At 36.4% G+C, this 13,469-nt stretch overlaps 3 protein-coding genes and 1 pseudogene across 5 annotated transcripts in view; all 4 read left to right on the forward strand.

Moving 5' to 3' along the window:
* The window catches only part of LOC114295718 (protein ZINC INDUCED FACILITATOR-LIKE 1), a 220,542-nt gene extending 217,004 nt beyond the window's left edge, over positions 1-3,538 (forward strand). For both annotated transcript variants that reach the window (XM_082865951.1, XM_028240031.2), the window contains 4 exons: positions 792-836; positions 947-1,035; positions 1,533-1,576; positions 3,052-3,538. In XM_082865951.1, the coding sequence (XP_082722077.1) occupies positions 792-836; positions 947-1,035; positions 1,533-1,576; positions 3,052-3,134 (261 nt within the window). In that variant the 3' untranslated portion in view covers positions 3,135-3,538. The remainder of the gene's footprint in view (positions 1-791; positions 837-946; positions 1,036-1,532; positions 1,577-3,051) is intronic.
* Positions 1-8,854, forward strand: part of LOC114285467 (uncharacterized) — a 207,354-nt gene extending 198,500 nt beyond the window's left edge. Inside the window, 1 exon segment of the mRNA XM_082922822.1 lies at positions 8,687-8,854. The gene's annotated coding sequence lies outside the window, so the exon portion shown is untranslated.
* On the forward strand, positions 3,875-8,133 carry LOC114295721 (uncharacterized; annotated as a pseudogene). The gene is made up of 7 exons (XR_014365918.1): positions 3,875-4,209; positions 4,292-4,304; positions 4,605-4,702; positions 4,803-4,946; positions 7,100-7,180; positions 7,294-7,365; positions 7,481-8,133. The product of XR_014365918.1 is annotated as an uncharacterized LOC114295721 (transcript).
* Positions 8,855-10,773: 1,919 nt separating the features above from the next.
* The window catches only part of LOC145823971 (protein neprosin-like), a 32,892-nt gene continuing 30,196 nt past the window's right edge, over positions 10,774-13,469 (forward strand). The window contains exon 1 of the mRNA XM_082923550.1: positions 10,774-10,963. Coding sequence (XP_082779676.1) covers positions 10,774-10,963 — 190 coding nt within the window. The remainder of the gene's footprint in view (positions 10,964-13,469) is intronic.

The raw sequence follows: 13,469 nt of genomic DNA on the forward strand, positions 1-13,469 counted from the left end.
ATAAGAAGGTGGTGCGTCCATGTCGGACAACAATACTCGAAGAACACTTCCCGACATGTGTCCGACACATGCCCAAATGCGTCCTATTATTTTTAAAGTTTTCGTAGACGCAGACATGTTTGGGACATTTAGGGCACACACGTGCCTATCTCTTAGATACACACAAGTTTGAACAAAAAAACTTCGAATGCTATGATAAGAAAGAAAAACAATATAGTTTTATATCTATTAATCCCTCAAAAAACTATAAAAATTAGTGTTATGCTGTAAATTTTTGTTATCTTTGAATGAAATATATATCATAAATATGTTAATTATATATTCTGCATGTGTCCCTCATATGTTGTGCCCTGTGTTTTTTGAAAATTGTCATGTTGGCGTGTCTATGTCATGTCATTTGTCCGTGTTTGTGCTTCTTATGTGGAATGGGAAGGTTGTGAAATGGGTTTTTGGGGGAATTGCTAATGCTCATCAATCATCCATGTTTTGAAAATATGGGATTGGAAAGGGAAAAATTGTGATAGATGTATTTGTAGATGTAAATGATTTAATGCTAATAATTCAAGGTAATGTTCTTAACTTCCATGAATCTGAAAAGATCATTATAAGTTGACACATAAGTTATCAAAATGTTGCACACCATGCTCATCATGTTAGCACCTGATCTTGTCGTTAACCTGCGAGGAGCATATTTCTTTCAGTGAGCTTTATAGTCTTAGTTTCAGAAATACTATCCCATCTTCTCTTTTCAATAATTAAATATTTATCTCACAACTTTTCACTTTCACCAGATAACTATTATTACTAGCACGTTCATACTACAGAACAATGCCGTGGTAATTTTTCTTCTCCTCTGAGTTTTACTGATTGTCTTTTGATTATTTTTTCCTCTACCCATCTAATGTCTTTTATTTGGTTTCTTGAATACCTGATACTATAACAATAGGACCAAGACCAAAGAGGAGCAGCAAATGGCATAGCTATGACTGCAATGTCACTTTTTAAAGCTGTTGGTCCAGCTGCTGGAGGAGCAGTGTGAGTGCTCACTTAATTATGTTAGCCATCTTTTATGTTTTTTTATACCTTGGACACATGTTTACTAGTTGAACACATGTAAGCCACTTCTAGGGTCTTGGCATAATTTTAAATAAAATAAAAAAAGAAAGCAAAAAGAAGTATGAATTTGTACATTTTAATCCTGCCATTGGGATTTTAATATTTTAAAGCCTAAACCTGTGGAACTTTTGGCTCCCACCTTATCTATGAATACTTGGAACTTCTAAACCTAATGAACTTTGTATCTCCATTTCTTTTCCAATTTATAAAAGCATATAAGGAATTATTTGATATAAATTTATTTGTTATGGAAAAGTGAAATTTGTGTTATACATGTCCTGATTCTTTTGGAAACTATTTCATTAGCATGTCCGTATGGTGTCATATCAATGATTCTTAGTTGATTATAAAGTACTTGTGTGATATGAATTGATATATATATTGGATTTGTTAATTAGTCTCAATGATCTATGCAGCTTTTCTTGGGCACAACGGCGTCAGGTTGCTGCCTTCCTTCCAGGTAACAACTCTCCACTAAGTCCATTTATTGAATTTCGGTTGGCTACACTGCGTCGGACATTCTTTATCTGAGATCACAAACATTCCTATAGTTGCCTATTTTGACTTTATTGGTTTAAGAAACATAATGAATATATTAAGTTGTTTCTTAACATTCATTCCCATATGAGGTTGCTTTTGATCATCATGGCCAATTGTTCTTTCGATTTCTGTGTCTTTTGTCCAAAGAATCATGTTTTCATGGTTGGTTCCTTTAGAGTGGTTCCATCATAGTTGGAATTGTGATTCTATCTTGACAAGAAATGTGATAATGATTCGGTTTTTTCTCTTGACCACGAAATCACGGTTTTGGAACAGGAAAGTCACCCCCAGTAGGTGATTCCACAAACTGGGTTGACTCATTGAATTGTGGCTTAATTTTGAGAATACTTTCGTTTTGAACCCATCAACAACAATTGGTAGTCTGGTGTCCCAGCAGGTGACAGCACAAGAAGCAATAAAATGGTGATGATGACATAATGAATGAACTCTGTGGCAGTATTGTAGTGTTATGGTGGAAAAAGCAGCATGATCTGTGGTCTGGGCAAACTAGGTGTTACAATGGCTTCTATCATAGCTTGTATTAATAACCATCATTGCCATTGCATTTCATGTTGGTTTTATGATGAGGGAAGCATCCGGTAGTACTGTAGGTATCACTGATTTGGAAAGTCGACTTCGTTAATGACAAGGCTAGGGTTAGGCCGTGTTGTTGGCAATCATGTTAGTGCCCTTTGTGCTTTTATACATGATGAACAAAACATATGTCTAGTGTTCAAACCATATGTCTAGTGTTCAATTCAAAGAGAGGCTTGCCCCCATGATAAGAATTGCTGTTAGCGTCCCCAGTGGGGGTAAGGCTGCTTACATCTTATGCTTCCCAGACCCTGCTTTAGTGGAAACTTCGTGCATTGGGTCGTCCTCCTTTAAGATTAGTTGAATTGAGTTACAGATCATGACATGGGTATGATTTCGGATGCACAAAATGGTGTTAGGCTCTCAAGTCTCTACAAACACTGGTTTCTAATTTCACAAGTACTGCCATATCAATGTGGTTTTGGTTATCTACTTCCTGAAGATATTGTTTTGAAGTGTTCCCTCATAATTTGGAAAATTTTCTTTCGATTCTTTTATTGGTTTGAAGTAATTCTTTGATATTCTTTAGTTTCAATAAATCTATCCTACTTCATTTGATCACTCAACCATGCCACGTCTCTTTTTATCCTTATTTTGCAAAACAAAGTATGGAGTTAGCTATTGATTTTGCCAAAATTGTTAATAATGCAATTTGAAAGCAGCCCGATTCATAAATACAACACAGTAACTCCGTAACCAGCGTTTACATCTGCCAAAAATTTGTTTTTCAATGATTATTGTGTTTTTCATTTTATTGCTTCTGAAATCTATATTTAGTTGTATTTGTTCATTTGAATGCAGGTGACCAGATGGTTTTCTTCCTCTTGAATGTAATCGAAGTAATCGGGGTGTTGATGACATTCAAACCATTTCTTGCTCAATGATGAAGCTTTACTACAAAACCAGGTTGGGTAAATGTTCTCAAAATGATTGTTTCAAGATGCAATACATTGTTGCATTCAATGCAAGGGTAGTAACCAACCAAATACTTCGATTATTTGATTAAAATCCTATTAATGTACCTGCAAATATACTCATTTGTTGTTGTTGATGAAAAACTGTTAGCATACTATAGCATACGGATGAGATCTTTGTTATAGGAAGCATAGCATTGTTTGTTATTAGTAAGGAAAAAGTGTTACTATGTTTCCAAAAGAGTTTTGTGGTGGTGTTAATTTTACTGTTGTACTGAAATATGTTTGGATAAGTACTATCCAAGCCGAATTGTAAGATTCGAATGTTTGGCAAAGATGGATAATGTCTCCCCTATTATAGGGTTTTTTGTTGAGTTTTATTTCTTTTCATTATGGAGTTTTGTGTTTGGTTTATAAATGTGTTGGACTACGATTGTCTTTTTTGTATTTGTAATTTCTTATCAATTGATAAATAAATAAATAAATATATTGATGTAATGTAAATTAAATATTGGTAATTCTTATATTGGTAATTCTTATATTTTGTTCTTTGTATCAATTTGGTTCTTCCAAATTTAAGTCATACCATGCATGTTTCGCTTGCCTGCTAATATGTAAATTCTGATTTGAATCTTTTTTTAAAAAAAAAGTTGGTAGCATATTCTTTTGTTTGTACATATAGTTTTCCTTACAAAGCCTTATTATGATTCATGTGCTTTGCTAACTGGCAAGTTCCTTCCACTCCTATGAAGGTTTTCTCCAACAATATGGGAAAGAAATCTAAGTCCGTCATAACAAAATGCAAGGAGAGCGAAAACTGGACAAAAGTTACATTTAAGCCTGACTTAGCAAAATTCAATATTACTCATCTTGAAGATGATGTTGTTGCCCTGATGAAAAAACGGGTGATTGACTTGGCGGGATGCATTGGAAAGACTGTGAAGGTTGAGCTTAATGGGCAACGTATTCCAGTAAAGTCTTTTCTTGACTATGTTAATCTGTACCTTCAATCTACCTCCAAAGCCAGACCAGATGCCCTCCCAAGGTTTTCATTTCAATATTTATTGATTCATTTTACTTCTCATAATTTTAATCAAAATACTAATCAAATTCAACAATTTCATCAGGATTGCTGAAAAGGTTAATGATAGGTGGGAGATAGTAGTCCTTCCAAACTTAGGTTAGGAATATAATTCTATTTGTTCCATTTTTTGAGGATTGAAATTGCTGATACGTTCTTTGAGGATTGAAATTGCTGATGTATAATTTAAACCCTATTATTAACTAACAAGTTGTCTGTATTCAAATACACTAACAAGTTGTCTGTATTGAAATTTTTTTTTCCAACCACTTCATGTGGAAAACATTTTCTCCAATTTTGAGAACTCTAGCCCACTTGCTCTGATCTTTTTTGTTTTCTAATTTTCTGTTTACTTACAGTATTTTTCTTTCTTATTTCTTTCCAGCAATTTGAGGTGGAATAAGTTGCAAGATGTCATTCCTCCTGAAATAGGTGAACTAAAGAGTCTAACCCATCTGTGAGTAATTTCATCATCTTTGAGGGTATTAGTTTTGTTGGAATTTTATCATATTATTTATTCTATATACTATTAATGTGTTATAATGAATCTTCTGCAGATACTTGAGTTTCAATAATTTCAAAGGAGAAATCCCCAAAGAATTAGCTAATCTTCCTCTGCTACGTTACCTCTATCTACATGAAAATCGTTTTATTGGGCGAATTCCACCAGAATTGGGCACTCTGCAACAACTCCGACATTTGTAAATTTCATGTTCTGTAACGCCCTCAAAATGATAACATTAAACCCAACAAATAAGACATGCATTGATAGTCAAAAGTTCCACATTCCTTCATTTATCAAAATTCCATTACATAAGTATTACATGTTAACAACAAAAGCAAATGCCCTACGGGCTTACAGCTTTCCAAGTTAACACTTGGTTACAACAAAAAGAGTACTAACTCATACATATTAAGCCCTTGGCTTGAATCTACATGTAATACATCAAAAGTAATACGACAAAAGTATGTCCAGTCCTAGCCTCCCAAGCTATGTCCTTGGAGGTGGCATGCTTCCTGTACCTGAAAATGATATTCCCATAAAGGGTGAGCCACAGCCCAGTAGAAATACACTAAACCAACCATGAACAATGACTAAAAGATTAGTAATTGATAGATGGCCAACACTGATACATTCACATAAATCACATTTATGCCATACGACTTATGAGTCCAAGTTACTTTTCATTTTCCCTTTTTCAACAGATGAGCATGGTAGCTCTATCATCATTTCAACAGATAAGTATAACAACTATATCCCACATTCACAGATAAGCATATAAGCTGTATCCACACTTCACAAGATAAGCATATAAGCTCTATCTTCCACCTTTCTAGACAAGCATAAAAGCTGTATCTACGGAGTTCATCCCCTATCTTCTCCCAACACTATCCGGTTTAGAGGTACATCCCCTATCTTCCACTAAACCGCGGAGTACATCCCCTTTCTCCTCCTCTACACATAACGTATACAAACACATTGGTTCTATATACAATCTCAATACATACAATTAACGTATTCTATCAACTGTCAAATTCCATGACACATTCCATTGATTAGTTTCAGTTTGCCTAATCATCATGCATTGTCTACAACAATCACGACTATCCTCCACCGATAGCCCAAAGCAGTTATTTCTAAACAGAAAATAAATGCACAATGGATATTCAATCAACATTACATTTCCTCATTTCTCACAATTAATTATCCCAATTAATCAAACAATGTGATTAGGTCAATTCCATAATTAACATTTCAACCCTTAGGTTCCATTTCACCAATGATTCCACTTTTAATCCATTTCTCTATACCAAACATGCATCTAGGTTTATTATAAATAAAACCCCCAACTTTTGTAAAATTGCACAAAAGTCCCAAACTTTCACAAAATTACCAAACCAACCCCAACATCTCAAAATACTAAAATTTAAAGACAAAATCCATAGAGAGGAGTAGGATATCCCTACCTCGAAGTTTGAGCTAAAAAGGAGATGAAGACTCGAAGATCAACGTGTTCCAAATCCCAACTTTTTCAGATTAAAACAAAGCTCTTAACGCCCTCTATCTTTTTAACAAAGGCCCTAGGCTAGATTCACACTCTAGGGAGATCAATTCTTAGAGAGAATATAAGTGTAGAGAGAAAGGGTCTCGGATCTAGGTTTGCTAAAGAAAAAGAAGATGAAAAAGTGATGTTCAAATCGCTACTGTCCGCTGATATAAAACACGCTCGCTCGAGCGAAGACATGGTCGCTCGAGCGACCAGACACAGAAACTCTCGCTCGAGCCAAGGAACTCTCGCTCGAGCCAAAAACTCAAAAGTGCGCTCGAGCAAAGGAATGCTCGCTCGAGCCAACAACTCGAACCCTCAGGTCTGTAACCAGAAGCACGCTCGAGCGACAGACCTCTCGCTCGAGCGAAGAACAAACCAGACCGCTCGAGCCAAGAAAATCTCGCTCGAGCCAAGAAACGCAACTCTCAGGTCCAGAACCAGACGCCATCGCTCGCTCGAGCGAAGCCACTCTGGCTCGACCCACCAGACAAACTCAACTCTCGCTCGAGCGACAAACTCCTCGCTCGAGCGAAGGGCCAAAAATCTGGGCAGCAACACTAGGCTCCCAAACACAACCAACCTGTAACCAACCTGCCCAACACATCCTATAACTCAAATACAAAGTAAAAAGGATGCAAACAAGATAATAAACAACTACCAACATCCACGGACACATGTCCGGATCACTGTACAACAAGGGTAAACCCGGGATCGCTATATGTTCTATTCCCTACAGTATTTGTTTGCTTTACTATTTGTATCTCATTGCAGATAATCTCTCTGTGATAACCATGTTTTCATAGGGATGTTGGTAACAATCATTTGGTGGGAACTATTAGGGAACTAATACGTATTGAGGGATGCTTTCCATCTCTTCGCAACCTGTAAGTCTATGCTTCAGCGAATTTTGAAGTACTTAATATTTTCCAGTTTAAGGCTATCAGAGTCGTAGTTCTTATAAAAACCATTTTTGATCCTTTGTAATTCTGATATGCAGTTATCTGAATAATAACTACCTTACGGGTGGAATCCCAGCTCAGCTAGCAAACTTGACTAATTTGGAAATCTTGTAAGCATTTTATTTTCTTTTTAACTGTATTAAGACTGTTATCTATCTTCTTTCTGGATTTATTTTTGTTATAATTGAAACCATCTTAAAAAATTGACTGCTATGTTTGTAATAGGCATTTATCATACAACAAAATGTCTGGGTATCATACCATCTGGACTTGCTCATATTCCCCCATTGACTTCCTTGTAAGTTTATTTTTGAATTTTCTGTCCACTCTACAAATGTGATCCAGTTATGTATGAGAAGTTCTATTTTTGCAATGTATCTAGAGGAATTTCCTCTTTCTAAGAGCAATACACATAAATTTGGCAGTTCGGATTTTAAGTCTGGACTTTTTTAGCTACACTTTCTGGGCATACTATTCATTGGATCACAATTTGGCTGATGTGATTGTATGGTTTGAAATAGTCACCTATCATGTCTTCATGACAAGAAGGACAAGACAAATCTGTATAATAAAACACATTAGTTTTTGAAAAATGTTGTGTGCTATAGTTTGGGGTTAAGATTGAATAAATCTAACGGTTGGTGTTATTTCTCTACTGATGAAGTACCTTTAGGCACGGGCAATTTTGCTAGTGGTCAATATTACAATTGCATATTGAAAAGTTATTTGGATTTGCAGGACAAGTTTGTTAGTGGAACCAAGGTTGAGTTAGGATTCCTATTTCATCGATACACTTTGTTTCGCTCCTTGACATCTGTGACCCAATCTTCAATATTGAGAAGATTTCCTCATCCCTTATGACTTTGATTCATGGCTTTTAACTGTTGTTTTTATCACAATTAATGCCTTTTTTTTCCCTTCTTTAATTTGCTTTTCCCCTTTTTTTGCATCTTTGTGCTTTTGTGTATCGGGACAGCATCTTTTTTTTGGGTAGGCATGGGACAGCATCTTAAGCTTGCTTTCATTGCAAGTACCTGGATCATAATCAATTTACTGGGAGAATCCCGAATGCATTCTATAAGCACACTTTCTTGAAAGAAATGTGAGTTTCTGTCTTCAATCAGTACAAGCAAATTGCAATTACCCAACACTAGGTGAAATGCTAATTGATTAAATGTTGTCACAGGTATATTGAAGGAAATGCTTTCCAGCCAGGTGTGAACCCTATTGGCGTCCACAATGTCCTCGAAGTTTCTGACACAGAGTTCTTGTTTTAGTCAAAGCTTCCACATATTATTTACTCGTAGAATTGTTTCTTTTTGTTCTTGCTAAAACTAGGGTGTTTCAGTTTGAATTGGAATGTAGTTCTATAAATAGGATGTATATAATGTACACTAGTGTTTTGGGAAATTTAAGAAATTTTGGAAGTAGGTTGTTTGACAGTTTAGAAAGGTGTTGTTGGATTCTTTGGTTGTCATTATTTTGTGTGAACAATGTCTGGTGGAACACCATGGTGGGGATGTCTGGTTGTTTCAGTTTGAATTGGAACAATGTCTGGTTGTTTGACAGAAATTTAATAAATCGAATGTTAATGAATTATGTATTGTGTCGAATGTTAATGATTCAGTTAATTTGAGTGATGCTTTAAAATTATAGGTTTATTATGGATTGAATAAATTATTAGGAATTACAAGTGTATTGTTTTCCTGCTTTGGCGAACAATTTATTAGTCGCGACAAATAAATAATTTTTTTTCGCAAAAAATGACAATTGCCGACCAAGAGTTTTGGTCGCAAAAAATACATCTATTGTCGAGCAAAATAGCTCTTGGTCGTGGAAACTCACTTTTGCCGACCAAAAGTTTTGGTCGTGAAAAGTAACAAATGGCGACCAAAACCTTTTTTGGTCGTGGAATGTCACAATTGGCGACCAAACTTTTTGGTCACGGAATGTCACAATTGGCGACCAAACTTTTTGGTCGTTGAATGTGATAATTGGCGACCAAACGTTTTGGTCGGGAAAATATCACTTTTTGCGACCAAAGTGTTTTAGCGACTAAATGAATTAGTCGCGGTAATGATATATTTCGCGACCAAAAATTTAGTCGGCAAATCCGACTTTTGCCAACCAACCAAAATTTTGGTCGTGAATTACTTTTGCCGACCCTCAATTGGCGACCAAAGTAGCGACCAAAAAATTTGGTCGCGGATAACTTTTGCTAACCAAAATAGACTTTTAGCGACCAATTTTTTTGTTGCCAAAAGTGTTAATTCTTGTAGTGACAACTTGAAGATGAGTTTTTGAAGAGAGTTATTGATGAAATTAACTAAAAATCGAGGCTAGGATTTGTGATTGAAAGTGGTGTGCTGAAATTTCATAATAGACTTTATGTACCGAATTGTTCTAATTTGAGGAAACGTTTTATGACTGAAGGCCATAATTCAAAATTTGCTATGCATCCGGGGAATACGAAAATGTACCATGACTCGAAACAAAATTTCTAGTGGTCGGGAATGAAGAAAACCATTGCTGATTTTGTGACTAGATGCTTACATTGTCAACAGGCAAAAGCTGAACATCAACGACCTGCTGGATTACTTTAGTCGCTTCTAATACCAGAATGGAAGTAGGAGCATATCATGATGGACTTCATTGTCGGATTGCCTCACTCCTCTTGAGGTATGGATTCTATTTGGGTCATTGTTGACTGTTTGACTAAGTCTACTCATTTTCTGCCTGTGAAAACTTTTTATAATGCTGATAAATTAGCTAACATTTATATGAATGAGATTGTGAGATTACATGGTGTGCCAGTATCCATTGTATCTAATAGAGATTCGAAGTTCATGTCAAGATTCTGGCAAAGTTTGCAACATGCTTTGGGAACAGAACTGTGATTGTGTAGTGCCTATCACCCACAGACAGACGGCCAATCTGAATGAACCAATCAAACTTTGGAAGATATGTTATGGATGTGTGTATTGGATTTCCAAGGGAATTGGGAGACTTATCTTCCTCTGGCCGAGTTTGTGTATAACAACAACTATCATTCCAGTCTTGGAATGGCTTCTTATGAAGCTCTATACGGTCAGAAGTGTCAATCTTCGATTTGCTGGGCTGAGGTAGGTGATAGACCATTGTTGGTACTGGAACTTATGCAAGAAACAACTGAAAAGGTGAAATTGATCCAACAACGTTTGAAAATTACACAGTGTCGCCAAAAGAGTTATACAGATGTCCGGAGAAGAGACAGAGAATATGAGATTGGAGATCATGTGTTCATAAAAGTGACTCCAATGAAAGGCCAGACACGGTTTGGTGTAAAAGGCAAGCTAGCACTGAGATATGTTGGGCAATATGAAATTCTTAAGAAGATCAATTCGGTGACGTATCGGGTAGCCTTACTGCCGGTCATGGAACATATGCATAATGTTTTTCATGTCTCAATGCTTTGAGACTATCTAAGAGATCCATTCCATGTGATTGAACCAACTCATATGCTTCTGAAAGATGACAATATGTATGAAGAGAGGCCAATACAGATTGTTAACCGTCAAATCAAAAGACTGAGCAACAAGGAAATCCCACTGGTAAAGGTTGATTGGAAAAACCACGGAGGGACCTATGCAACTTGGGAAACTAAAGAAGATATGATGAAAAGATATGTTGACTTGTTTCCGTTGGATCTGGTGTTCTTCCAAAATGAAGGTAACTCGAGTTTGAAGGACCAAACTCTTTAAGGGGGGAAGACTGTAACAATCCTGACCCATGATTAACTGTTAAGCCATGATTAAGTATGCCTAATAAGTAATTAAGATAAAATCCTGAGTTAATTACATGTGCATTGCATTATGTGTGTTTATATCTGTCTGCTATAGAAATATCTGTTTCTGTTTCTGTTTGGTGCTGTGAATTGAAGGCCGTATCGGCATCCGATCACAAAATTGACTTGAATTTAGTGTAAGTTGAAATTTTTAGAATTTTATGGTAGGTTTAATTAAAATATGATTCAGAACGAATTCAATTAGAATAATTAATGTCACTTAATTAGTCATTGATTACACTTCTTAATCAAGCCTATATAAGGCCACCCCTAGCACTTCCTATACACTTTACACTCTCATTCCCTCATCTTTTGAGATCAAACGTGAGAAAGAAAGAGAGAGAAAAGGAAGACTTGAATTCAACTAGAGGATTGTAGGAAATTAGAAGAACTTGTTTTGGCTTGGAAACTTAAACAATTAGCTATCTAACATTCAATTGAGAAGCTAAGGTAAGGACTCAACCTTTTAATTATGTAATTGAAATAGCTAATAGTAGCATTCATGGGAATTGGGAGATGAATTACAAGAATTGAGCTAGAATTAAGGGAATTAAATCATGCATGCATGTACATTTCATGCATTTTGAAGTTGTTTCCAAGAATTTTCCTCATGCATGTTATTATTTCACCTTAGTTTTAAAAATTCATGAAGTTTCATTCCATTTAACCTTGTTAGATCATGATTTGAAAGCTTAAAAGTCATGACAATTCATGCATGTCATGTTCACATCATATTCTTAAGTTTCAAGTTGAATTTTGAGAAATTGGCAGGCTTTTGGGCCTTGATTTGGCGAAATGGTTTTGATTTCATGATGTTGGACAAGTTTAGACATGTTTTCTCAAGTTTTGAGGCCCAAAGGGTGCATTTTAAAGTTTTGACTTTGAGTTTTGAACTTGGGAGTGCAATATGGAAATTCCAAAATTCTGCACTCTGCTCGAGCGACAGAACTTGCGCTTGAGCAACCACTCTTTCTTTAGCACTCTTGCTCGAGCCAACTCGAGCGACCAAAAGTTGGCTTGAGCATAAAATGCATGCTCCCAGAAGTTTTCATGTTTTGCAGACTGCTTGAGCGACAATAGTTGCGCTCGAGCGAGGACCTCAGTCTCATACTCGAGCGACTGTCGAGCTAAAAATTCACACAACCAGTACTTTTACTGAGTTTACAGACCACTTGAGCTAAGGAAGTTGCGCTTGAGCGACCTCTCACATGTTTGGACGCTTGTTCGAGCGAGGCCCCCATTTTCAGCATGTTTGCTTAAGTGTTTTCAAGTACATTTTAGCATCCTCATTGCATCCTAGGCATTCCTAGGCCATGATTAAGAGAAAATAATGAGGTTAAGGGATAGAAACACACTAAGAACGAAATGAAATAGGTTAAGCACTGTCCAAGTGTGTGTTTTAATCTGTGAATCTATTATGTTTGCATAGGTCACGCGCTGTGAGCTGTTGATCTATTGGTTACTACCAAAGTTATCTGTGCAATTATTGTAAGTAATAACTTAGTAAAGCTATGTTCGTTATAAAGTACTTTCTGAACATTATGGTACGACATGAACTGTTTTAACAATACAAAAGGATATGTTATAATTACATGAATGACGCTTCACTTCTTTGACATGTTTATGTGGTATCCTTAGCAGAGGCCCTCACCCAGGGGAAATAGTGTTGTGGCTTACGATCATGAGGCCCTCCCCCGGGGGAATAATACAGTGGCCAGGCCCTTGCCCGGGGGAATAATATTGTGGCTCATGTGTGAGGTATGTTACCTGGCACCGGAGGTTCCATTATGGAACTTGATATGCTTGACCATAGGAATATATTAATGCTAATGGATGTACTGCACATGATTTGAATGTGAATATGATTATGATTCTGTTTCTGATACGAATATGATTTTGTAGCTAATATCATAAAAGGTGTGGAATCTGTTCTGGACATCATTCATTAAAACCTTTACTCTGTTATTATTCACTGGGCTCCAGCTCACTCTATTATTTATGTTTGTAGGCGACCAGGCATGTGACCAGACTCAGAATTGATAATATGGAGTTTTGGTTTGTCAGCCAGGCTTTGTGCCTCCCGAGGAGGTTCTGAGTTTCTTGTGGTCCTATTTTGTGAACGTAAAAGGCTTTGTTTACTTTTGGATTCAAAACAAGTTTCTTGTTTATTTGTATATTGGGCTCAGTCCCTTTTTGCTTTATCTATAACGAAACTGACGTAGACTACTGTATTTATGACGTCACACCTATGTATATTATAAGTTTTCGAATTTCTATCCCGTGTATGTTTACATAGCTCAATGGACTATGTATGTTTCTCTGTTTGCTTCCACTAGCCCCTTATATTTTGCTAATTAGGTCAGAGGCCTTCGGTAATCTGAGGATTACTGG

The sequence above is a fragment of the Camellia sinensis genome, chromosome 4 (assembly GCF_055761805.1).
Source record: "Camellia sinensis isolate YWXY chromosome 4, ASM5576180v1, whole genome shotgun sequence".
NCBI classification, from domain to species: domain Eukaryota; kingdom Viridiplantae; phylum Streptophyta; class Magnoliopsida; order Ericales; family Theaceae; genus Camellia; species Camellia sinensis.